A 26976-nucleotide genomic window follows, 5' to 3' on the forward strand; every position below is an offset into this window, starting at 1 on the left:
CTTCGTCCTAACTTAAGGGAGAAGGAAGAAGTGACTCGGGTTACTCTTTGTGTTGAACTCTGCTCCTCTTTTTCATGTGTTCCTGCGTCGCTCAGACTCTGGCTCCCAGACTAAGGGGCTCCCCCTCCCCTCCAGGCTTTGCACTTGACAGCGTGGCACAGATGTCGCTTCCACCATAGACGAGCCGGCCTCAGTCACAGGCATCTCTGTGCCATCTGTGCACGGATTTCATTTCATGGAAGACGCGGGACAATTGGATAGTGGCCCTGCAGCTAAGAGTTGGAAGATGCTAGCGCATGATGTTCTCGGGTTTTCCTTTCCCTACTCCCAGTTCCTCCAGCCCTTTCCCGTCAATGTTATTCTGAGATGAACTTCGTAAAGCAGCCTCCCTCGTAGATGAACGATGCACAATGTATACCACTCAGCACGACAGAGGAGAGGGCTTCGTACGTGCGTGCCCATACATGCAGAAACTGCACTTCAGGCGGGCCGACTCCGATATGTGTCATCTCTGGATTAATAGCATGCGAGTGAAGGTGTGCCAACTGTTAAAACGAACAATCTGAATAGTTAATGCCGGCGTAAGATGCTGAGATCACATCGATTCCCCTGTCTCATGAAGGTGCTATGAGCTGCAATTTTATTTACAAAGTGGATGCCACAAAGTGCTTCAATGCCTCGTCAATGGTAGTAACGGCAATATAAATGCATTACGATGCAATGGAATACACAATGATCAAGAGGTGCCTGAGCAAAACGCAGCACACATTTCTCAACTGGAAAGGTGGGCTCAGCGACGTAGTGCAATCGTTGCACGGATCTGTATGCACACTTTACTCCAATGATTCCAGTCTGCTCAACATGTTATTCTAAAACCAGATAGTAAACAATCCAGTTTCCCTGCTGGTACAGCGCAAACACGATCTGGAGTACCCCGGATGTAAAATAATGAATAAGTTCAGTAAACTAAGCATCAAAACACCTCAAAATATGATACGTTTAAAGCGTCAAGAGGCTTACGGGCAGTGGCATCAAGCACTACAAAAATAATGGATAGCCTTAGTTTTGCTGCAATTTAGGAGAACAGATGAATGACAAATCACAGCCTAATACATTTCTAATTATGTCCACAGATGGCCCTGCTAGAGGTCCTGTGTCAGACGAGTCTGAAAGGAGAGCTACACCTCCCCATCCCGCGCGGGGGGAGCTCTGGCCACCACCAGTTGCTAACCCCCAACCTGAGAGGGGGCGGAGCATCAGTAAGAGCAGTGGACCAGAAGTGACTGGAGAGGGAGGCACCCACACAAAAGCATCCTGGAGCTGACAGTGCGGCTCAGACGACCACGCAGCTGTCCAGCGAGTGTATACTGTCTGCTGAGAGCTGGAGGCAGAAGCTGTCCGGGGACCTGGGTGCTGAACGCGGCCGGGACCTTGTGACATAGAAGACAGCGGCCCCGAGATCAGAACGAGGACAGGTGCTGGGCTGTCCACAGAGCGGAGGTGCTGAAAACGGAAAGGAGCTGTCCGCCGGCCGGAGGTGCTGAAAGTGGTGCTGGGCGAGATCCATACAGCCAGCGCCGCATACCTGAGCACAGAGGGGCCCTTTCATCCAGGAGCTGAGCAGCCCCCTGAAAGCTATTCTGACTGCTGGAATGCCCACATACACATCGCGAGTTTAGGGCATCTACAGGAAGCCCAGAGGCGCTCAGCGAAGCCGAGGGTTATTCTTCAGGTAACACTCCTGATGGTGTAATGATTTTCTCTGTAGGTGCAGATGTGTTGACAGGGGACGGCGTGTTTCTTAGTTCTTGCAACGTTTTAGGTATTTTTTTTTTTGGTATTCCTTCAAACAAAAAAGAATATTTAAAACTCACGTAACAAATTATATTTGAGCTAATGTCGAAACTGTCTAGAAATCTGGAAGCTGAGTTCCAACTCCAAAGCTTCAGCTCTTCGCGAGTTTTTTTCCCACATTTACGGAAGTAGTGCAAACGTAAAACGGGTACATGGCTGTTTGTGAAAAGGTTTATGCAATTTTCTGGATGTGAATAATGAAGGAAAAGAGCAAACGCAAACATGCAAAATATAGTTGATGTGTGACCTTTTTTTACTTTAATTAATGTGCTGTTTATTGTACACGTGCTATTCAGTCTAAAGTGTATGGCACACAATATTTATTTTAAAATCGCAAATGCACTTTTGTCTAACTATTGTCCAGTAATGTATTTCACTTCACAAGTCAATATTTGGATAGCATTTTTTTTTTGGTCCGTATATATAATTCTGACTTTAGGCGCCTGGTCTGGGGTCCAATGTCCAGAACGTATGAAAGCGCCATGCTAGTGATAACAATGCAACAGAGGGGTGAGAGATTTCAAAGAACGAAGAGGCAAAAAGACAGGAAGGAAACAACAACATTTTAAGGAAAACGATCACGCAAAGAAAAATGTTAAATAAGGAATAAAAATGAATAATACAGGAAACGAAAAGTAAAAATAATAGAGAAAACGAAGAAAATAAAAAGCAGTCAAACACGGTGGCAAACAATTGAAACGCCGAAGGTAAGGGAACAGACGATAAGTAGAGGAAGCAAAGACAAGATTGAAAGAAAAATGAACAAAAACAATGCAATAAAATGGAAATGAGACTCTGGGTCACAAGGAAAGGCAAAAAAGAGACGCATTAAGAAAGAAAAGCAAATGTAGAAATAAGAATAAGTGAAGACGAGTTCAAGAAAGACAAATTACATGCTGAAAAAAGAAGTTAGCATGAGAAAAAGTCGAGGGAGAAAAACAGTAGCAGGTAAACAAAGACTGCAAAAAAGAGAAACGATGAAGAGACTGAACGAAAGAAGAAAACAAAATCATCACAGAAGGGTGAACTTAAAAAGAAATATAGGTGAAAGCTAAAGTACAAAACAAACAGAAGGCATATTCGAGATTGAATTGCGATGAGTGCCTTACTAGTGGTTCACAAGTAAACACAGATGAGGAGCTGTCAGGCCGAGATGGGCTAGGCACACGTATCCTACCGACTTGCCCCGTGGCTGTCAACGACATTTTCCAAAGAGGTTGGTGGGGGGGGACTGGATCCCTCTCCACGGAAATACAGGGGTCAACCGTGGCACGCAGGAACACTCTGGGTATCTCAGAATTCACTAAAATAGACGCCCACCAACCTCTCCATGTCAACGAGTGACTCTGACCAACATTGTCTACCACCTAGAGGTGGGTGAGCCACAAAGCTCGAGCCGGATGCTGGGCTCTGGCTCATCTCGAGGTCCTCTTAGGACCTTGAGCCTAAAATAAGCCGAGCTTCCATTTGGGGTCTGCCTGTCACACTCGCTCGACTCTCTTGCTCAATGTTAAAAAGTTAAAAACAAAGCATTATAACATTTGAGGTAAAAAGGGAGAGCTTCCTATTAATTTGTTGGCTCTTCCACCTGTGGGTCACTCAGTGAGTGCCCACCACCACCCCCAGTCACAATCTGCTAATTTATCAATAATGCCCATGTGTTATCTCTGAGTAATTCACCAACTCAGTGCCCAGTTCCTGCCTGTGCAACTCACCCACAGAGTGCCAATCATTCCCTCCCATCCTCCTTAGCAACACACCAACAGTGATCTATCCACAACACCAAGATAGCTCGTTCACATAAGGATCCACATCTACTTCAGTCATACATGGGCCTGCCCAAGAATAGCGACCTGAAATGCTCCCACGGACAAATTTGAAATCACACAGAATGGATAATGCTCTGGATAACCGAGGCTCAGTATCACTTACTCAGTCCTTCATAGAGGAACTCCACTTCTCAGTAAGTCACATACAGCGGAACCTTCAACTCTTACCAAGTTAGATACTGACGGATGACCCTCCTAGGTAAGTAAAACTCAAATGGGCTACACTGATGAGTGTTACACACCGAGGTAGCACACTTCTTAGTATTTACAACCCGATGACCCCCGCACCTCAATTTGTCATGCACACAGGGATCCCACCCGTAAGTCACGCTCAATGACCTTCGCACAGACGGGGAACGCCACCAATCAGTCACTCACGGAATTAGTCTATCACTGAGTAAATCACTCACAGAAGGATCCTTCTCCAGAGTAAGTCACTCAGAGAGAAACCCCCACTCAAGGGCCTAGTTTCCATCCCTGCAGCAGGTGCAATGGCACCTTAGACCCGAGGCCGTAAGCGGCGCACTGAACCCTGGTTATGTCTGTATTTTAGAATCCAAACAACACACAGAGTCCCATTTCCTTCCGTGTATTAGTGTCCATTTATTAGTGCACTGGTTACGCCAGTGGGCCCACTGGTGAGAATGCGGCCCAAGAAGATACGTCACTTCTGTCAGTCACTCACAGAGGGCCCCGTCCTGCGTAGCTCTCCCTCCCGGACTTCGCAACCCTGCCCTGGAAGTTCTCTTTTCACAGATCTCTTTGTCTTAGTGCGCGCGAGGAACAGATGGGCTATTGTATGACGATAAAAAAGCACAACTGCCAGGCTGCCGCAGGGATTGTGGAAAGCACAAGGCCGGGTCACAGGGCGGCTGGAATAACAAGGATTTACAAGAAACGTTTCTGACATCTAAGGTGTCAGACGCGTGTTGTCTAAATACCTGCATGGCAGTCATGTGGCCTGTGGCAACTCTTCTCTCCACCATGCGAGCATATGACCAGAGGTACGGCACTGCTGTCTAAGATGAGCCTACAATACGTCTTAAGTATGAGAACTGTGTAACTTGATGAAATAGATCTGCTGCTTAAGGTATGCGATTGTGAAATCGGCCCACCCGAGAAATAGCTCTGCTGTCTATGCCATGCTCTTATGAATCTTGAGACATATGATATGCAATCAGCTTGCGTGTAAAACAGTTCTACCAGCTGTGTGTACTTTACCTCTGCTGTCTACTGTGTGAGATTTCTGTAACACGAGGAATAGCTTAGCTGTCTGGGAGGTGAGCATGGGAGTTTTTTGTTGCACGAGGGTAGCTCTGCCCTACAGATATAAACTGTGAAACATGTGAGACTCGATTGATAAATGAGCTAAGGTGCGGGTCTATGAGATCTGTAAAGCTCCAGAGCTAACTATAATGTTTAAGGGATGTGCCTTCAAGATTCGTCTAGATAAGAAGCCTTCGGAGAAAAAATTCATCCTCTGTACACTGCACGAAAATCTCGCAGAAGAATCTTCGAAAATGTATTAATCTGCCATTCAAAGAGATTCGAAAGCATTTCCATATGCAGGATCAGCATCACAGCAAAGTAATGCCATCCCTGGAGAGAGGGGCAAAATCACTCAAGCAGGTGGACAGTATAAAATCACTTTCCAAAGATAATCATAACCTTACTCGATATCGATTCTGTTTCACCACGAAGAGGTCAACACATGATCAAGGCAGAAAGCATACACCCTTGTCCTGGGCAAGCCAGGCCTCATCTTGAAGAATTTTTGGGCTCAGTGGCGGAAGAATTGATGTTGTCATCACAGATGGCCCCGGAGGCTCATTAGTGATATTAGGGACGGATCATTATTCCGCTAAGCCACAAGCTGGTCTTCATAACAGAGCGCATAACAAAAATAACGCCAGATGCTCTGGTCTCCGTTGCGCCGTTTTGATCCAGTAGACTGCATTGGATATGAAAAAGCACAATCACAAGTGCCCACTAAAGGCCTAAAAACAAACATTGGAAAACCCAGGGTTTAGTCATGTTCAGGACTGGAGGAAGAAAAATCGCAGGATTTATGTGAAAATAAAAAACCCATTGTCAAGAAACCCATTACCTCAGCCCCATTACCAAGAAGCTGTCACCACGTTTTGTTTTTAGGGTTGGCACCCCCACATACCTTTGCAGATAATTAACGAACCACTCCTTCCCCATACGCCAGTATTCATGCTTATGGCTTTATTATTATTTATTTTTTTACGTTATTACTTTCTTGCTTATCAGGTTGAGATTCGAGATTTTCAAATAATGCAGACACATATGCTAAGATTTAGGAGTAGTTATGTTACTTTACGCCTTCTGATTTCAAAGTAGGATGGATCAGTATATAAAGAAAATGGAAGATTTCCAGGCAGGTTGGTGCTTTTGGAAGCTGGGGTTGTTGAGGTACAGAAAGACACATCAAACCCTCCTGGCTCATGTGACATGTGGCTGGCTATACACCCGCATCACATACCTTCAAGAGGCATTGTCCCAGAGGACAGAGCAGAACTTTCCTCTAGTCAGGCCTTAAGACTAAGCCTAATTTTCAAACTCCACCAATGACCACAGAAGAGCACATGAACAATCATGCATGTTTCATGTTTGAAGAACTATATGAATGCAACGACCTTACAAGAAGCCAGAATGTGAGTTTTGTTCCCCGATTCACCCACTGCAAGTTAAGCAGTCAGAGGACAAAAACAATACAGTTAAAAAAAATCTACAGTGGAGATTCTGATACCTGCACCGAAAGCCTAACCGAAAATTCGCCTGGCATGGATGGGATACTTATCACTACTGATAACATCGGACATTGAGATGTGTCAGCTTTATTGGGTGAAAGAATTCTCAGCTAGTCTCATAACATGCACATTTTGATTCTTACTGCACCAAAACCTGCATATTCCAGTATTTTCCAGACATTTTTCACTTGTGAAATTCTGGAAGGCCTGACTTATGAAAATTCAACATGAAGGTGGGGGCAGCAGCCTTTATTGCACCCTGTAGTTACTGGGTGCGATAAACATTCCACCATCCCAAAGTAAGGAAGAGTTTACGCATGGATCACAATTTTCCAGAGCACTTACAATCCGTCCCCAAATGTATGGATTGAGTCTTACAATTTGTATAAATCAGACTGCGGGTCATGCTTCCTATTGGTGTTCTTGAACTACCTGCTTGTTATTGCCCTCTTTCTCCCACTCTCAGCTTTAAGCACCAATGATGGACCTGCAGGTGTGAGTGTTCCCTCTGTGTAGAGTGTCTGTGTGCACTGGGGGCTAACAGACATTACATGTTTGTGGCATGACCTGCCATGCACACTTGGCCTTGGTGTTGCTGAATCTGGGACCTGGCCTGTATCATATGGATGCTGAAATTCACATTGTCCTCTTCCTATGAGGCCTCATGCCAAACATTTAATAGGAGCCGCGAGATACTGAGATTAGACACACAACTTATCTGTTACTCCAGGCATAGCGCCATACAGAAACCAGACACACATCTGTCCTGCTCCTTCCAGCACTCACGGAACAAAGGCACAAATGTTCTTTTATTTCCAGGCACCTTGCTATGCAGATATTGAGACTCTAGAGTAGCAAGTAACCTATTAACTCTAAGCATATCAGTGGCTTAGAACAGAGCCAGTCTACATCTACCAGGTATGGTGGCTTGTAGATACTGGGCTTCCTGAGATACAACCGCACTGCTCCTTCCTGATGTACAGGGAGCCCAGAGACACAGCGGGTTGCTCGTTCCGGAGGTGCCACCATACAGACGTTATTTGACACCCCTGCCCGTACCCCTCCAGCACACACAATCGGACTAGTTCCAGGCATGGGTGGCTAGCACGTACCAGGTTCCCAGAGAGACAACAGTTTGATAGTGCGATACAAAGACTGCGAGTCCAGATGTATAGCCATGGGATCCCTGCCAGGCACCGTGCATACAGATAAAGGAGATTCAGGAGCAGAACTGTCTTCTCCCGTCACCTGAGCCACCTAAATACAAGGCAGTTAGAGACACAACCGACCTGTTTACCTCAGGCATAATATAAGCATATTCTGAACACACTCATTGGTCCCTGCCCCATTAAAAATGGCAGTTTTTTTGAAACATGAAGTTACGTCACAGAACATGAAGCTACTTCACAGAAAAGTACATTAAGAGCAGGGATGTGACAGCTACGGTGCCATGCTGACCTTTTTGGTTCTCTGGTTGCTTCTAGACGGGACCCTAAATTGACACCACATTTCCAACCAACCTTTGTGATAGAAAACTCCCGTCTGTCTTCTCTTGCAGGCTCAGAAAAGTCACCAGTTCCCAAGCAGTCAATTCTGTGTGTTTTGGACAGCCATCTAAATTGCAGACTTGGTTCCCAGATCTCTCTCCCGCCAGGGCCCCTCGGACCCTCATCAGGGATACCTTCTTCGTCAAAGTAAAAGAGAGGGGTAGCGACTCCGTTTGAAGGGAAGCGATTTTGAGAACATGCGCACATTTTCCTTTAGACAAACACCGGTCTTGGGCAAAATAGTATTTCTTTCTCATTCCCAACACGAGAGGCTACTTCTATAACGTAGAATCTGTGCAGTGCTGTGAGATCTGATGACAGGTGGTGCACGGTGTGAAATCCGACTTAAACAGTGACGTCAGAGGACAGGAAGTCAATGTGTGTAACCTGCCTTTGATGTTCTGTGAATACTGAGGATAGATCATGCTCTTTTTTTTGTCTAGCTTGTTTGTAAAGCAGTCTGACGTCTGTGTGTCTGAAAGCGCTGTATTGTTTGTTAACGGCTGTGAGGTCTCTGGAAGACAGTGCTCTCTAATGTGTAACCTGCCTGTACACACTGGGGTGTAAGGTTTGAAAGAGCCGTCTTGTGCTTACGCCGTCTGAACAGGGTGCAAGCTCTGGGGATAGAAAATGTAGTATAAACCTGTGCATAGAGTGGCAAGCGGTCTGGAGCTAGATGGTATTCTACGACGTAAACCTTCGGGTGGGGATGTGCGAAGCTGCAAAGATGAGTGACTCACTAGTGTGTCCTCACTGATCTGAGTCCCCCTTAATGGGCAGGACTTCCTGGGATGCTGACTTACCAATGCGCCGTTTTTACGTGTTGGTTTTCAGTGTGAAGGGTATCCCTGATTGGCAGTCAGTAAAACACCTATTCTGGCAACCAACAGCCGGTGCCATTATTCTGTGCAGCTCAGGGCGTTGCCCTTGTAACGCCCCAGGTGTGACGGGTGTACCCCGATATGGGCGCGGGCTCGCTATGCCTTGGGGCACAAGCTACACACCCCTGAAGACGCCCAAATAATTGTGTCCCCCTTCTGAGGGGACCTTCCCTGGCAGCTCGGGCTGGACAGTTTCTCTTGGAGGAGGATGAAGATTGATTTGCATATGGATGATGTCTCTCCGAGAAGGCACGATGTATTCAAATAAGTCCCAGAGTAATTAGCAGTGAATGAGATTGATCCAACTATCCCACCCATCACTTATTGCCTACGGCCTTTCCCAGCGGGACATTCGGCTGCAGGAATCTGATAGCCAGGCAAAGTAAAGCTTTGTCTTGGGTGAATGAAACTAGCTGGCAAAGTTATAACTTCAAACAGTTCCAGCAGCCTGTGTGTCACACTATAAGGTCTGATGGGTGTTTTATATAATATGTTACCTGCCTCTAAAGCGCCATGAGATATCAAGCTAGAAGGTGATGCTAGATGTTTAACATGTTTGTCATGTGCTATGAGATCTGATGAAAGTAGCAGAATAGTTACCTTCTTGTGAAGTTCTGCAAAATCTGGAAAGAAGGCACTTCTGGTGTGTTACCTACCGGATGTGCTGCGTGGTCTGTGGCGTGAACCTGCTGTTAATATGTATCCCGCCGAAGGGTAGTGTGTGCTCAGGCGACACAAGGTGCTGAACCAGTATTTGCTGTGAGGCTCGAGGACAAAGTGTGCTGTGTAAGGTGTAGTCTGTCTGTAATGCTGCGACTTCTAAAGCCTGAAAGCACTGTTTACGTTGTTTAAATGTAGCTGGTAGGCGTGGTGCTGTGAATCTTGGTTGAAAAGGCATTATACTGTGCCACGTTTCTGTAGAGTGCCGTGAGGTCTGCAGAAAGAATGTGATAGATGTGTGGCCTATCTTTAGAGCTTTGGGAATTCAGGAAATAGCACACACTTTATAATGTTTTACCTCTCTGTAAAATGATGCTAAAAGGCGCAGCATAATGTGTAACCTGTCTGTAAAGTGCTGTGAGATCCGAGAGCAGAGTATGTTGCATATGTAACCAGTCTGTACAGAGTAAGGAGGCCTGAGAACTGAACATGCTTAAATGGTGGTGTGAGGTATGGACAGTCCATCTACAGTATAAATCTGTCTGTTAAGTGGTGTGAGGTGGAAGCATTGAATCTGATGCATGTGTAATCTGTCTGCAGAGCTCTAGGAGGTTTGAGCTCCGAAAGGAGCCGTGTAAACCTGCCTCCAACGCTCAGTGACGTCTGCAGACATGTGATGAGCATATAACCTGTCTGCGGAGGGTCACGGGGCCTGAATATAGAGCATGCTTTATAACGTGCAACCCTGGTGTACAATGGGGTGAGGCCTGCAGTAGAAGGTGCTGGATGATGCTCTCGCTTGGGTTAAAACTTGATGCTTGTTTTGTTACCTCGCTGCTGCTGTCAGAGTTAATATCAAGCTTTGACTTCCAAAGCACATACATGAGGATTAAAGGTCACAAATGACTCTTACATCATCTGTTTTTGTGCGGGCGCAAAATAAAATCTCTTTGCTCAACAGCCGGGAAACACGATATCCAAGAGGGTCTGGATTAGCATATTCATTGCTTTATCAATTAGCCTGGTGTGGCTGGGAGCTGATTAGAATGTCAGGGATTTGTGAAGCCAAATCAGGAAGGGAGTCATTATTTTTCAGCATCCGATTCCACACCCCAGGCCTAAGTGGGGAAGTAGCTTATTGTTGTTACTATCGAGCTTCAGTGTTGTCCAAGTCGAAGGTGGATTTGGTGCAGCCAGGCAGCACCAGACTGGGGCATTGTTACTAGTACAGCAGTGCACTGGCTATTGTGCATCCCATGATGGTAAGCATCTGCCTAGTCATACCTTCTTGCCTAGTCTTGGCACTTACACCACGTGGAATTAAACTGAAGGTCAGAGTTTATTTTGATTTTATTTCACACAAACACCACTGTTTAGCAGACAGGACGACCCAGCTCTCAGAAAAAGAACTAGAAAACATTCTGCAGGACACACAGAAGTAGCAAAATGCCATGGACGATTGTTTACGTGCAGGAAGGGGCCCCTCCTCCCAATCTATCTCCTCAACGCAGACACCCTTACACTATGTTGCAAGGATGCCTGTGTTGGCGCTAGACAGCTTAATTCAGTGCCAGCTCAGGGGGAAATGCAGGGGTGCACCGTATTCCTCTAAATACAGTGCCCCCCCTGAATTTTAAAAGTGGTGCTGTGCTGCACCACTTTAGCATAAATCTGGGCCTAAGTTTTGCAGGGGAACTTTTGCACAAAATACTCTTTATAGGTCATTTAGCCCCAGAGATTACATTTTGAGAAAGCAGAATGCTTTGCCAGTAGCCAAATACTTTCACATACCCCAATGTAGAATTCAGTCCCAATATACTGACGAGATGGACTAAGGGGTACAGTAATGAAAGTGGGGGCAAACCTCTCACCTTTATTACAGTTGAGACTTTTTGGGGGTGGGGTGCTGCCCCTTCTTTAAGTTTCCTTTATGGAAATTAGCAAATTCTGTACATATTTAAGAATTTATCCCAGGCTTCAGAAAGCTGTGGCACCACAGAAAGATCAGGAGTGTGGAATACATGGTGGCTAGAATGTTGTAGGGTCATCAGGATCTCACAGTGACCAATAGATCTTCTGTCTATGAAGATGGCTTCATACATTAACATACTGTATCGTTGAAGAATGACAAAAGAACAAAGAATAAGTAGAATTGCTAGAATAAATTGGAGATTTGTTTAGCAAACTAAGAAGACCTGCAGTTAATGAAAGAAATTCAAATCTCGAGAGACACTATGGTTTGACACTTATAGTTCCACAAAAAAACACAAAATCCGTTTTCAGTGAACTAAGAAGGATGTCGACTGCACCAACCAACAAAGTAACCACATCTCATCTTGTCACCATTCAGGGAAAACAGATACACAATTACAACAATTAACTGATTATTTTTCCATAGCATACGGATTGAAACCTCAGGTTATGGTAATCTACACGAGACCCACAACCCAATGAACCTCTGAAAGGAGGATCTCTAAATCTGCAAACCATATGACAGTGTGTTCTGAAAAAATCAGTCCGCAAAGTAGACTTACAGAAGTAAGTGAAAGGACCACAGATGTAGCGAGAGCTGTGTAATATTTTCTCTGTCCTCTCCAACTGGTTTATAAAATGGTCATGCAACCATGATTTAAATGAACCGATTTTGCTCACAACCTGCTAGAGGCAGACAATGAGGTGAAAATAACATGTTCCAAAAGACTAAGGGGCAAATAAACAAAACGTTTTGTGGTCGTAAATGCGACGATTCACAGAACTGGCCTGTTTGCGACCGAAAAAAACTTTTTTTTAATGCACATATACCAAACTGCAATTCAGTACCCTGGTACTGAATTGCAATTTCACTTAAGATTTGGTATTTCGAAGGGGAATGTTTAGGGCATTCCTTCCAAATACAGATTCACAGTGGTATGTTTGAATGTTTTGCGACTGAATGACGGTTGCAAAGCATTAATTTTTTACTGACACCTCAAAGGAGTTTGTACAATTTGCAAATGGGAAGGGTATTCCATGGGACTCCTTCCCCTTATCGAACGTTCAACACAATACTTTTTGAGAGCAGACAGTTCTCCCACAGGCCACTGCCTACCCTTAAAAAATGAGTCTGAAAAAGTTTCACTTTGTTTTTAAACACATCCCATTTACCTTTGTAGAAAATGGGCTCGATTTAGAAAAAAAGGATTTTGCTTTATTAAAAAGTAATCACAGACATGGTGGACTGCTGACCCCAGCAGGCTACCAACCCTGTGATGGTTATTATTCTTAATGTGTCGCAAACAGTGACTTACCTCAATATTCATAATATATGTTGATTTGTGTCCAACTAGGAATCGCTGTATAGCACATGTACATTTTCTTACATTAGTAAATCACAATTTCTACTGTTTGTACTTATGGACTTATAAAACTGAAGCACCCTTCCCAGTGTGATGAATACGTTGGATGACAAAGCAGGCCCTAGGAATCCTCACAAAGTGCCCTCCTATTACCTGCCAACACTAAAGTGTTTGTTGCGCCTGCCAGCAACACTTGTGTGTGTAGGTGGGTGGGGTTCAAGGGGGAAGCGAATGGCCCACTTCTAACTAATGGCATCTTCTGTTAGCAATTAATTGGTTTCATAGGACTTTTTTTCTATGATTTGTCTGTTTGCCCACCTGAAACGATTATTTCTGCCCCCAAACCCCGACTTTACCAAAGAAGGAAGAGTGTGTAACTGAGCTATGAATGGAAAATTATCAGACTCTGAATTTGGACCCAACTAGCTTCTTCAGGTGTAGCAATTTCACAGCTTTGCTAAAAAACAAATGTTAATTAGGAAATCTTTGTCCTTTCACTACTGAATGTACACAGTGGGGCAAACTTTTCCGCTACACCTATATCGTGAATGAACAGTTTGTTAGTAATTAGTTTTTTTAATAGAGCTTAATGCTACATCTTATCTCTAAGCTATGTAACAGATCTTTCTGTTACCCAAAGCAATCGTGCTCAGTTTAACAAACTTGGGATGTTGAGATGACTTTCACAGCACTTGAACGCATGACCTGAAAGTAAGAGAAGATGTTAGCAGATTAGGAGGGAGCAATCCACAGACTTAACGATCTTTCCAGTCTTTGACAGATACCTGTATTATGAAGGTTCAACCATAGAACTGAATGACTTTGCATATTATACGTCAATGATTTGTCATTATGTGCAGTTTAAGACATCTCCCATTAGAGTCTAAAGATTTTTAATCTCGATTATTGAATTCTGGTGGGTCGATCTAAGACAACAAGATAGGAGTTTAGACCCATTAGTAAGGGGAAGCTAGTAGTAACCCTCTTGCAAGAGTTGTGCGCAATGTTTGAACTCTTAAGGGAAGTGAAGGAAATGGGGATATATTCCTTCTCCCTGCAATATGACAAGGCTTGTAAAATTCGTAATATTCTTTAGTCAGGCATGAGTTCAAATCCAGCTCTCAATTCAACAACTGTTAAGTACCTGTAAATAGGATGCCAGTTTTCTGGTGTTATGCTGCCAGACGACTATAAAAGAAGGAGCAATGAAACTCAGGGTTGGAACTAATAGACAAAGACATAAAAACAAATTTAAAGTTGTGTAAGACCACAAATGTCTTTATATAACGGATGCCATCAAACATGGTGTGGTAGCCTAAATCAATAGAACTTCTAAGAATCATCATGGTGAGCTTGGACAGAAGAATCTCGACAAATATGATCGGTCACCTGTTCTGCAGTAATTATCTTTGTTTGGGAAACTGAAAATAAAAATCAGATAGTTTCATGTAATGGAGGGAGATTGTTATGGAAGTTGCACCTGTCAGTCTTTGTTAAGAAGGAGATCAGGTAAGGAAACAGTATCATGACAAAGAAAGCTGTCAAAATGTGGATCGGAAAGTTTGTCAAATAAGGTATCTCTTCTATCTTTGGTCATGATGGAGACAAAACGGGTGGAAGCCATTCCAGTAAAGTATCCATCTACGCCAGGCTGCTTGTGAACATTGTAGTACAGTTGTGAATGGGGCAGCTACTAGTCTGGCACACAGAAATATTCACATCATTTAAGATAATTAGAGGGAAAAACAAAATAGCGAACTCCAGGCTTACTACCCAGGCTGGCAAAATTCCATCACGGTGAATTCTCAAATTCCCTTTTCCTCCAAATATATATATATATATATTTTTAAAGACACATTAATAAGAGCGGACACCGGAGACAAGGAACCTGATAAGGAGAAAAAGTGTCAGAAAGAAAGGGCAGGAGGTAGAGATACTAGGACTTGTAGAGGTAGCAGGATAATTAGATGTATAATAAGCATTACACGTCAACATCATGTACACAACACCTCAAACCTACTACAAAACTCGAGCTCCCCAAATCAATTTCATGGAAGACAGACAGGACTGCCTCTTCCACCTACTTTAAGAGTTCAGCAGTCATTACATTCTCAAGCCTGGGGTAGGGGAACGACTTCAGGAAGTGTCAACATCTTCAGAGATCCACCACCCTGCCTTTCTTGTAGAGTCATTTTGAGATGCATGAGGTGGACTGGTCCTCTGATTCAAGATACTGTACATGGTTGTCAATGTCCAGTGGAGCTCGTTCTGGTTGCAATTTAATATAATCGTCTGATTCTTGTTGGTGCTCGGGAAACACATAATATGACTCAATTGATCTGTTTTTGTGGCAAAAGAATAAGCTATTCGGTTCATGCAAGATCTGGCCTTCTTTAAATAGAACAGTTGAACAGGATTCAATCCCTGATAAACCTCACATGTGGGATGCCAGAAGTTGGAAGATGATTTGGAGAGGAATAACGTGTTAAACTAGGACTGGTACGCCAAGAGGAAATGATTGACAATCCACAAGCAAACAGCAATTCAAACACTGAAATCTTACTACTGCCATAGCAACAGATATAAAAACTGGTGCAGTGCCATTTTGCCATTGTGTGCCTGATGCCAGTTTAACTGCTGGGGTTGGAGGAAAATTCTAACATAAGACCTATAAGTGATGCAACCACCTAGGAAACCTCAGTAGCAAAAGATTCACCCATACCTGAAGCCAGCCCGGATGAGCTATATGGAGTTAACCTTCAAATCTTAACTAAGGGCACGAGGAGTCAAGGCTAATGGCACTAATGGGAGAAATCATCTCTCACACCAAGCGTGATCAAACTATCAGACAACCCTTTGTCATGATAAGAGTAGGACAATGATTTTCTATTCTGTATAGCCACAGACAAATGTAGCTATATGGAGTGGGCTACAGTGTATGTCACACCAATGTAAGGACTACAACTGTTTTTCATATAGGATATATAGGGAATACAAAAGCCTGAGAATATCAGGACAATTTTCTCCCCATACAACTGCACTGGCTAAAATCCTCATATTTCGTTTTTGGTGACTGGAACTTATTTTTTCGCAACAATTGTTGAACCATGACAAGAAACAGAAATATGCAAAATGGGGAAAGGAGAAAGAGAAAGATGGAAAACAGTAAGAAAGGCAACTGTGGATGAAGAAGAACCTGCAAGAGTCAGATAAAGAGACAGGGTGTGTCTGGTGATGAATTGAAGAGGAATGAGGTTGAATCAAGACTATAAAACCTTGGTATTCGGCACCCTGATCTTTGATAGCACCAGCCATGGGCTCCCGAACAAAAAGTTGGCCCTTCCACCTCATGCCTTTCTGTACTATGATACACTTCTCATATCTATTTCTATCTTGCAGGTTCTTTTTCATTCTTGCGTTTCTATTTGTCACTGTTTGACTATCATGTTCTCCCTCCTTTCTCACTTCTCTTTCTTTCTCTTTCTCTGGACCAAATTTTGTTGATAATAAGTGCCACCTGCAAGTACTAGTATCTTGATCATTTCCCCAAACCGATGGTGTCAATGCTTGTCCAATATCTCTGAGTGGCACTAAGAGAAGACCTTCCCTTTTCATGATCATGACTGCTCAGGGGATGGAACAAGTTGTGGGACAGAGCTATTTGATCGATACACAATAAGAGCAGTGCAGCGTGGGGGCCATTTCTGTGGATGATATTCGACTGAACATCTGAAATCAAAAGTATATTTGTCTGCAGCACTGCAGGTATTTACTTCTGGGGTGCAAAAGGGTAACATATAGTATGGAATAATTCTAACAAGTAGTGCTACGTACTAGTGTTTCTATACAAGTAGAATCAACAAAGGTCTGCTTCAGGGCATCTTAAGTATCATTGGGTATGAGACTATCCACACATACCGACTTTCGCAAGTGATGACTCCTCTGAGCAATAATAAAAATATTCTGTGCTGCCTACCGGGTTGATATTACTATGTCAGTATCATATGACTTTCTAAGACCTAAATGATAATTAAGAGCCCATAATGGCTGCTACTTCAGCATTTCTGCTGACAAAGCAGATAAGTGAAATGTTTCTAATTTAGCAACATTGAATTGAATATGACACAGTAACATAAAATGAAAGCATATAATGATGGCATTAATGTTTAAATAGAATACGTAGAATTTTGATTCTTTCTTGACAAGTATCAAAACATTGTTGCCTATAATTCCTATATTTCCATAACAATTAAACTGGTCATGCAAAAATACTTTATGAATAAAATACAAAAAAAATGTGCACACTGTGGACCTCATTTACGAGGCCCGTACTGCAGGGTGGTGCAGCAAGTACCTTGCTGCGCCATCCTGCGCTACCGGGAAAGGGCAGAAATATATTGTATCTATAAGATATGGTGCTTTTCTGTCCTCTCCCCCTGCACTCATGCACCAATTTCCGCCATGCACCAAAGCAGGCACCCTTGGACCATATATGCTCATTTACATTACCAGCAAAGAATGAGTGCATAAATATTTAAAGAAAACTGGAATGTAGGAAAACTTGGAGAATTCACCAGACGAATTTACCATTCAATGCCTGCTAAATTCAGAGCAGGGATTGATGTTCATTCCACACTGCAGTGTCAGGCTGGCAGATAAAGGTGGCGGCCTGGTTGAACCAAAATATATGTCAAGCATCGAGGAGAAGAATTTTAAAAAAGAGATTTAGCAAAGCTAAATGCTGAAAATTGTTATGAATCCCACTATAGGACAAATGTGTGAAATTGTGACAACAAAACATAATGACACCGAACATCTATTTATAAAGTATACAGTCACCCTTGGGCACTTGTGTGTGTGTGTGTATATATATATAGATAGATAGATAGATAGATAGATAGATAGATAGATAGATAGATAGATAGATAGATAGATAGATAGATAGATAGATCACTCAGTTCACTCAGTTTATCAAGCTCAAGAGGTTGAAAGGCTAAGGGACCAATCAGCATGGGTCAAACACAGATCACAGCAGGTGACATAGTAGTCCACTGACTGAACCACTGGCTTCAGTACTCAAATTTTCTGGGAGAGCCGAGAAGGATGGACACTGCCGGAACTCAAATCCTTTCCAGAAAACATACATTTCACAGCCAGAAACCAATGCCGTCTTATTATTCTTCATCTTCATACAGCAGTCAATGAAAGTATGAGGTTTCAAAAATAACTGTTCTCACAGTGACATTGAACATTCTGCAGCTTCCTATATCCTTCAGTCTCTACACGTCCTGGTATCACTACCTCCTGCCCTTGCTTCCTGCCACTTTTTCTCAATATCAGGTTTCTTGTCTCCACTGTCCGCTCTCATTGATGTGTCTATCTTTCAAATTTTCAAATATTTGGAGGAAAAGGGAATTGGAAAATTCACAGTAATGGAATTTTGCCAGCCTGGGGTAGTAAGCCTGGAGTTCGTAATTATGTTTTTGTCCTCTGAAATGAGGTTGATGCCCACATGTACCCTTAAAAAAATTCAGGTCAATAAGTGACCTTTAAACAGATCAAAGCAGAATCTGGGTAGGCCCCCAACTTGCCCTTCAAATAGCAATTTCCCTCACTGCTATTTCCTCCTTGCTTCTTCAGTCCTACTTTCCTCATTGGGGCACACTTTGGTGAGTCCAAACCAGGGAGCGCGGACGCGGCATCTCCAGACTGTGGGATGGAAGGACCAGAGCAGACAGTCCTGGGGCAACTTCTCTTGACTTAAGTGTGAAAGGTTCAAAGCTAGGAGAATAGTCTCTGTCCACCCTGGAAATAAGGCCTGGGTGGTCCAGAACGTGCTGCAGGGAGGTCTCCTCCCAGGACTGCATAGTGGCAGCACCAGATTAGGCAGCACAGGAAGCAGTCACTAACGGGTAGCTGAATGGCAGAAACAGTGCAGGCAGTAGAACAGCTTCCTTCCTAGCTATAATCTGGAAAGACTAGAGCAAGCAGTACAGCAGCTTCCTTCCTAACTACAATCTGGAAAGCATAGAGCAGGCCGTACAGCAGTTTTCTTCCTAACTACAATCTGGAAAGCATAGAGCAGGCCGTCCAGCAGCTTTCTTCCTAACTACAATCTGGAAAGCATAGAGCAGGCCATGCAGCAGCATTCTTTCTAACTACAATCTGGAAAGACTAGAGCAAGCCGTACAGCAGCTTCCTCTCTGAGAATAGAATGTGGCAGCTGCAAACAAAGTGCCACAGCAGTGTCCTCTATCGAGCCGCAGTTTGAAAAGTTCCGAGCAGGAAGCATTGCATTTTGCTCCCTAGGATTGCTCTCTCAGATATTCTAGGAAGCCCACAAAGCAGCTGCTTTTATGGACTACACTCTGGATTTTCTATGTCAGATCCTTCACTCAAGTGACGAGTTGACAGCTCCAGTGAAGGCACCCCTGCAGCTTCCTGTGACAGCTACTCTCTGGACTGCATTCTCTCACATCAGCTTCTTCACAGTGAACAGCTGCCAGGACCAGAGAAGGCGGCAATTCCGATCTGCCTCTCTGGGCTGCATTCTGTCAGGTCCACTGCAGGATCTTCACATGATGAACTGTTGACAGGCCAGAGCAGGCAATACAGCAGCTCCCTCTCTGAAGTACGCCTTGGCAGCGCCAGAACAGGCAGCAGAGCTGCTGCCCTTCTCAGAAACTCACTCCAATACACTAAAACACGGGCAGCAGCTCCTTCGCTGAGGTGGCAAGGCGACAAGTCCACAGAAGGCGAGGCTGCATTTTTCTCAGCGGGTCGCCTGGCAGGAAGTGGAGGCGGCTGACGTCAGGGCTGAAGCTTACACGTTAAGCCGCGCGGACTGATTAAGCGGGGACGATGGGATTTGCTGTTCTGATTAACACGAAGTCCAGATTGGGTTGGGTTTTGTGAGCGCATACTCTTTCATAATTCAAAAGAGGTAACTAAGGTTCAACGAAAGGATAGCGGTCAGGTTACCAAAATTGAGAGTAAAAATACAGACCTGGAGCTTAAAAATTGGAACACTACCGCGTCCTACGTGCAGGCTTGCTGTCTCTCGTGATCTCCAAAGAGACGCTGTGGTTCGGAACATAGTGTGTACAGTAGAAGGAACAGGAACAGGATGTCATTGCACTATATGATAATATGAAAAACATGTCAAGACACCGATCATTAAAATATTGACTCAAAATTATGACTAGTGTACCTCGAAAGTTAGGAAACAAAGAATCTGTACACTTCAGTGGTGGGATCTACCATGTATTTTCCAACGCTCCTTATTGCACCAAACACAAAGCGTTTAGGGCATGGGGTTCACACCAATTAAAGACACGTAAACTTTTACAGTCGTGTGCAAAGATAATGATATCACCATAGAGAGGCCAATGGGCGTCTATGTCCCCCAAAACGTCCCACCAAAAAAACATGCTATTGAGAAAGGTGTCTGTATTGTGACTTTTGTTTTCGCGTTGTGGTGAACATCAGTACAAAACAAGATATGGCTGGCAAGAGTGTCACGTGCAGGCAGTGCCATGGTGCTCCACGAGCAAATAATTTACCGATGCAAGAAAAAATGTCACTCTCTAGTTTTATTGCCACTGTAAATAATTATTGTATGTGGCTATCCTGACATCTGGTATGGATCTGACCTATCCCAGTATGTTGCATAAATTGACCTATGTCGCAAGAGTCTTGAAAGCAACCCGGTTGATGGCTTGTGTAGAATGGATACATGTGCTTGCTCAGGGGGAAAGAAAGGTGAAGATTAGTGGGTACGACTGCTGGCAAAAGGAAGAGGCACGGTGGCATTTCCAACTAGAATTTCCTTCTAGGCAAGTGCAATTGTTTTTCCTGTATTCTGGTTGGTATTTTTGTACAGACGATGGCCTCTCTTTGCCAAAGCAAGGAGTACATTTCCCTTTTAATAGGAACCAATCAGGCATTTATAGAATAGGCTAGAAAATACTTAAGTGGTAGGAGTCTTAGCGTAGTTATTGACAATTTAAGCAAAGATACAGTAAAGAGAGCCATACATCTCAGGCAACCAAAAGATCTGATTCTAGAACAATAACTACCTCTAACTTATATGCTATCAAAAGCCGACAATTCCCCATTAAAAAGTCTTCTAAAACTGTAAATATTCATAAAAGCAAACCTTAGTCAAATTGCCACGCACTCAACTGATGTACCATGAACGATAAAACGAAATAAGCAGAATATATAGTCTGCTACTACTGATGCTTTTTTTCAGCCAGCAGTGAAACTGACTGCACTACAGGGAGTGCAGAATTATTAGGCAAGTTGTATTTTTGAGGATTAATTTTATTATTGAACAACAACCATGTTCTCAATGAACCCAAAAAACTCATTAATATCAAAGCTGAATATTTTTGGATGTAGTTTTTAGTTTGTTTTTAGTTTTAGCTATGTTAGGGGGATATCTGTGTGTGCAGGTGACTATTACTGTGCATAATTATTAGGCAACTTAACAAAAAACAAATATATACCCATTTCAATTATTTATTATTACCAGTGAAACCAATATAACATCTCAACATTCACAAATATACATGTCTGACATTCAAAAACAAAACAAAAACAAATCAGTGACCAATATAGCCACCTTTCTTTGCAAGGACACTCAAAAGCCTGCCATCCATGGATTCTGTCAGTGTTTTGATCTGTTCACCATCAACATTGCGTGCAGCAGCAACCACAGCCTCCCAGACACTGTTCAGAAAGGTGTACTGTTTTCCCTCCTTGTAAATCTCACATTTGATGATGGACCACAGGTTCTCAATGGGGTTCAGATCAGGTGAACAAGGAGGCCATGTCATTAGATTTCCTTCTTTTATACCCTTTCTTGCCAGCCACGCTGTGGAGTACTTGGACGCGTGTGATGGAGCATTGTCCTGCATGAAAATCATGTTTTTCTTGAAGGATGCAGACTTCTTCCTGTACCACTGCTTGAAGAAGGTGTCTACCAGGAACTGGCAGTAGGACTGGGAGTTGAGCTTGACTCCATCCTCAACCCGAAAAGGCCCCACAAGCTCATCTTTGATGATACCAGCCCAAACCAGTACTCCACCTCCACCTTGCTGGCGTCTGAGTCGGACTGGAGCTCTCTGCCCTTTACCAATCCAGCCACGGGCCCATCCATCTGGCCCATCAAGACTCACTCTCATTTCATCAGTCCATAAAACCTTAGAAAATCAGTCTTGAGATATTTCTTGGCCCAGTCTTGAAGTTTCAGCTTGTGTGTCTTGTTTAGTGGTGGTCGTCTTTCAGCCTTTCTTACCTTGGCCATGTCTCTGAGTATTGCACACCTTGTGCTTTTGGGCACTCCAGTGATGTTGCAGCTCTGAAATATGGCCAAACTGGTGGCAAGTGGCATCGTGGCAGCTGCACGCTTGACTTTTCTCAGTTCATGGGCAGTTATTTTGCGCCTTGGTTTTTCCACACGCTTCTTGCGACCCTGTTGACTATTTTGAATGAAACGCTTGATTGTTCGATGATCACGCTTCAGAAGCTTTGCAATTTTAAGAGTGCTGCATCCCTCTGCAAGATATCTCACTATTTTTGACTTTTCTGAGCCTGTCAAGTCCTTCTTTTGACCCATTTTGCCAAAGGAAAGGAAGTTGCCTAATAATTATGCACACCTGATATAGGGTGGTGATGTCATTAGACCACACCCCTTCTCATTACAGAGATGCACATCACCTAATATGCTTAATTGGTAGTAGGCTTTCGAGCCTATACAGCTTGGAGTAAGACAACATGCATAAAGAGGATGATGTGGTCAAAATACTCATTTGCCTAATAATTCTGCACTCCCTGTATTCTCTCACCAGTTCGCATTTTTCAAAGAAAAATCAAATTTTCTGAGAAATTAATTGATCTTTTTATCCTGTCCAATTAACAATTTGGTTCTTTCCAAGAACGAGTTAAAGAAGTTGAGCTCTTGGAGCCAAAGAAATAAAAAGTTGTGCAAGGTCCATAAAAATGGTAGAAAGCACTACATGAAGTACACAAGTAGAAATGATACAAAGTCACCACAATGAGTGATATACCTCAGCCCTAGAACACCATTTGGTCTAAAAAAAAATGGCCACGTTCCCTGCAGCTCCATTTTATAGGTAACAATGCCCAGAGTTTTTGGGGCAAGGTTGTAAGTCCATGAAGCCAAAAGTGAATAAGCCCGTGGAAATAAAGTATTTGTTAAGTGTGTCCACTTTTTTACCTGTGAAACGCAAGCCCTCATGTACTATATATATTTTACTGTGAAATTTTAACCCTAATGCACTATATATATATATTTCAGCTGAGATTCCTATGTGGATTTGAAAAGAACATGAGAGGGGCAGAATTCACCGTGTCCACATGAGTCAGACTGATAAATGAGTGTGGTCAAGTGGTTATGGTCTTGAATGATTCTGCTCTTGAATGATTTCAGCAGATGTGAACCAAGGTGAACAGTTGCACTCCATGTCTTCTGCAAAACTCTTGAAGAAGATAACTTACCACTACATTTTTCTTATTCTTTTTCCCTAGGTTTCCACTATGGCCAAGACCTTTGCAAAATCCAAAGAAATGGATGAGTTAGTTAATGTCCAAGCATGGATGGATGATACAATGAGCTCCCAGGAGGACATGGCTGAGTCAGACCACCAACATTCTGCCTATGACATGCTAAGCTCCATGAACACCGAAGACCATGGCAGCATGGAGGAGGAAGAGGAAGAAGAGGAAGAGGGTGATGGAGATGGTGAAAAACCCAAGAGAAGAGGACCAAAGAAGAAGAAAATGACAAAGGCAAGGATAGAGAGGTTCAAAGTACGTCGTGTGAAGGCCAACGCCAGAGAGCGCTCACGCATGCACGGGCTCAATGATGCTTTGGAGAGCCTCCGACGTGTGATGCCTTGTTATTCTAAGACTCAGAAGCTATCAAAGATTGAAACATTGAGGCTCGCCAGGAACTACATCTGGGCGTTGTCAGAGGTATTAGAAAGTGGACAAACAGCAGAAGAGAAAGGCTTTATCGAAATGCTATGTAAAGGACTGTCACAGCCCACCAGCAATTTAGTAGCTGGCTGCATGCAATTAGGATCTCAAACAATGTTTTTTGATAAACCAGAAGAAAAGACGCATTTGTGTGAAGCAGTCCTTCCAGGCCATCCAGGACATCCTTTCAGCTATCAGTCTCCTGGACTTCCAAGTCCTCCATACGGAAGCATGGAATCCCATCTCCTGCATTTGAAGCCACCCACATTCAAAAGCTTAGTGGACACTTCCTATGTCAATCACCCTTCAGACTGCACCACCCCACCTTATGATGGCCCTCTAACCCCTCCACTGAGCATCACTGGTAACTTCTCCTTGAAGCAAGAGAGTTCTCCAGACCTAGACAAATCCTATGCCTTCATGGCCCACTATCCATCAGTTGCCATGGGTGGAGTTCATGGACATGGGCCTCACTTTCAGACCTCAGTGCCTCGGTATGAGATTCCTTTAGACATGCCCTATGAAACCTATCCACATCATGTAGTTGGGCCCCATGCAATATATAATGAGTAGCAGGGCTCCCCTCCCATCCTCTCCAAAATTCAAAGAAAAGTCAAGCATACTCTGAGAAAGCTTCATAGGTCAATACTGCTCAACTGGAAAAAAACGCTCAAAGAGTAAATGATGCAAATTTAGCACTGAGGTTCTTAATAACCTAGAGGGAAAACTCATTGCATACAGCAAAGAGAGACAGACTCACACAATAAAGACTTCATGCACTGCTGTTCAGGCGTCATCACAACCACCAGTTTGAGTAGTCACCTTGAAGCTTTTATCTCCTTGTTATGAATGAGGAACCCAAACCTCCAAAATCTGAACTGTCTTCCTTTGCCTTGGTCTCTTACAGAATCAGTCTGTGGATTTTTGATCTTTGCTGGCTTATACAGTCCCAAAGGCTGCAACAATCCAAACAGAGGACTACAAATACTGATTTCCCAAGTCTATTCAAGAGAAAAAGACTCTGATATGAATGACTTTAACTTTCTATGACTGATTGATATTGCTACAAAGACTTAACAACACATTTAGTGCTCAGATGTTTTGAACAAAAAATGTAGCGTGTGGGTACATAATTTGGTTCTGTAGTTATCAAATTAACTGGTCCTCACATTCACACATTAGATGGAGGGGTAAATATACTTATGCACACACCCTTGACTGTGTGAAAAGAAGGGTGCAAAGCCACTGGGGCTTACAAGCTTGCAAGATCACTGGTTCCTAGTGGTGGATGAACATATACAAGGAAGAAGCTCCTCATGCTCAACAATAAAACTACATATATACGGAATACCCAGAGTACAAAAGCACAATTACAAACAAGTCCATTGGTTAGTTTCTCATTTGCATTTCACTTTAGAAACATATCTTGTGGCAGGGGTGCTGCCATCGTATTGCTTAAAGATGAAAGACTAGGCACATTTTACTGGCCCCCCACCCTCGCCCCAGCAGTGAGTCCTGCAACCAGATCTCAACCGCCAAAGGCTTAGCCTTTTTAAAATGCTATGCTGTACTAAAACAAAAACCCACCATCGCTTATAGCCTTTGCTCTCCTCTTTGCTGCAATCGTGAACTTACATTAAAAATATATCAAAGCACAAGAGGTCACACTACCGACAAGTGCAAACAATGTGCTTTGATTGCACCTTGCTGTTGACCTTCTAAAAAGTATTCGTCTACAATAAAGACTCCGGAAGGAAAAGATATGAAGGAAACGAAGCTATCTGCGCAAGGGCTGAATTTATTAAACTAGACACTACTGCTCGTGTACTCACAACCAAACACTGCCGACACAGACTCTCTCATCCGTGGTATTTGCACTGCCAGACTCCTATTTACTGTACTAGATCGCATAACTTATGTATCAATATGGTACACGGCTACTAGCAAACGTTGACTCACGGATAAACCACCACATTTGTAATCGAGATAAGCACTTGTTAACTAATGATACATTTGAGTTTACATACAGATTTAATACTCATCTCTGATTCGATTTAGTCTAATCAAAACCTTATATCTATTCTAAATTACTTCCCCCAGCGTTAGCATCTTTTTATAGGTCACTGTTTCATGTTGAACAAAAATTCGATTGTCTTCAGTTTATTTGTCCCTTATCATAAATATACACTAAGAATTTTTGAAGTTGCTGTTTCACAAGAACTATATCCTACCTAAATTTCCATGGACGTTTCCACTTTTTAAATATCCGTAGGTTTCTTAGATTACTAATACCTACTCCATCATAATAGAGAACGCTCCACAGTATAGCTTAAAAGAATCATTTTTAGCCTTCACTTACCTGTCAAACAATGGCTATGAAATTTAGTCAGTATTCAGCAACAGTCCGAATTTCTCATTCAAAGTAGCCCCCATCAATATTTATAAATATATATTCTAACTCATCTCACACATATTCACATTCATTCGCCACTTTTTAAAAAATTGCTTTTAATTTCTATGCACTGGCTTTTTTCGCATCAGTATCATACACTTGTTTTAACTGCTGTTACATTTATATCATGTATTTAAATTTCAAATTCATGTTTGCTTTATCATATTTCATAGGTCATTTTGAAGAAAAGTTCGCTGTTGCTTATCGCCAGGGTCTATTTTTTAATAAAGAATAGACTTGCAACCATTATCAGGGAACACATATTTAACACCAGAGAAGCCGCTCACCCACCCCCAAAAATGTGCCACATTGGCTACTCAGTACTCCCTCACCAAAATGCGACAGTGCAGAATTAATAGCGTAAAACATGTTGGACTCACATAAACTGAAAAATCCAGAGAAAACGGTGAGACGCACCAGGCATCATCCAAATAGATCTACCTTTAGCAAGGAGATGCTCTTTGTGGCTTGCACACCTTCCAGAAATAGCAAAAATGTTGCCGATTATTTTTAAGACTGTACGGGTGAATTGCCAGACATATCAGAACCACTGGTGTAGAATCCACACGCCCTAATAAATGCATGTGGGGCAGGGCACAAAAAAAATAGAACACTTGCTGTCATACATGCTTAATTTACC

The 26976-nt window shown here is 43.1% G+C and overlaps 1 protein-coding gene across 1 annotated transcript; it reads left to right on the forward strand.

Moving 5' to 3' along the window:
- The first annotated feature begins 1333 nt into the window (after nt 1-1333).
- Nucleotides 1334-26976, forward strand: NEUROD4 (neuronal differentiation 4). The gene is made up of 2 exons (XM_069231038.1): nt 1334-1732; nt 23435-26976. The coding sequence occupies exon 2, from the start codon at nt 23444-23446 to the stop codon at nt 24455-24457; it is 1014 nt and encodes a 337-aa protein (XP_069087139.1). The 5' UTR covers nt 1334-1732; nt 23435-23443; the 3' UTR covers nt 24458-26976.

Source organism: Pleurodeles waltl, chromosome 4_2 (genome assembly GCF_031143425.1).
Source record: "Pleurodeles waltl isolate 20211129_DDA chromosome 4_2, aPleWal1.hap1.20221129, whole genome shotgun sequence".
NCBI lineage: Eukaryota > Metazoa > Chordata > Amphibia > Caudata > Salamandridae > Pleurodeles > Pleurodeles waltl.

Bases quoted from the DNA above. Each gene is read 5' to 3' on its own strand.
- NEUROD4 (XM_069231038.1), top strand. From the start codon at position 23,444: ATGGCCAAGACCTTTGCAAAATCCAAAGAAATGGATGAGTTAGTTAAT.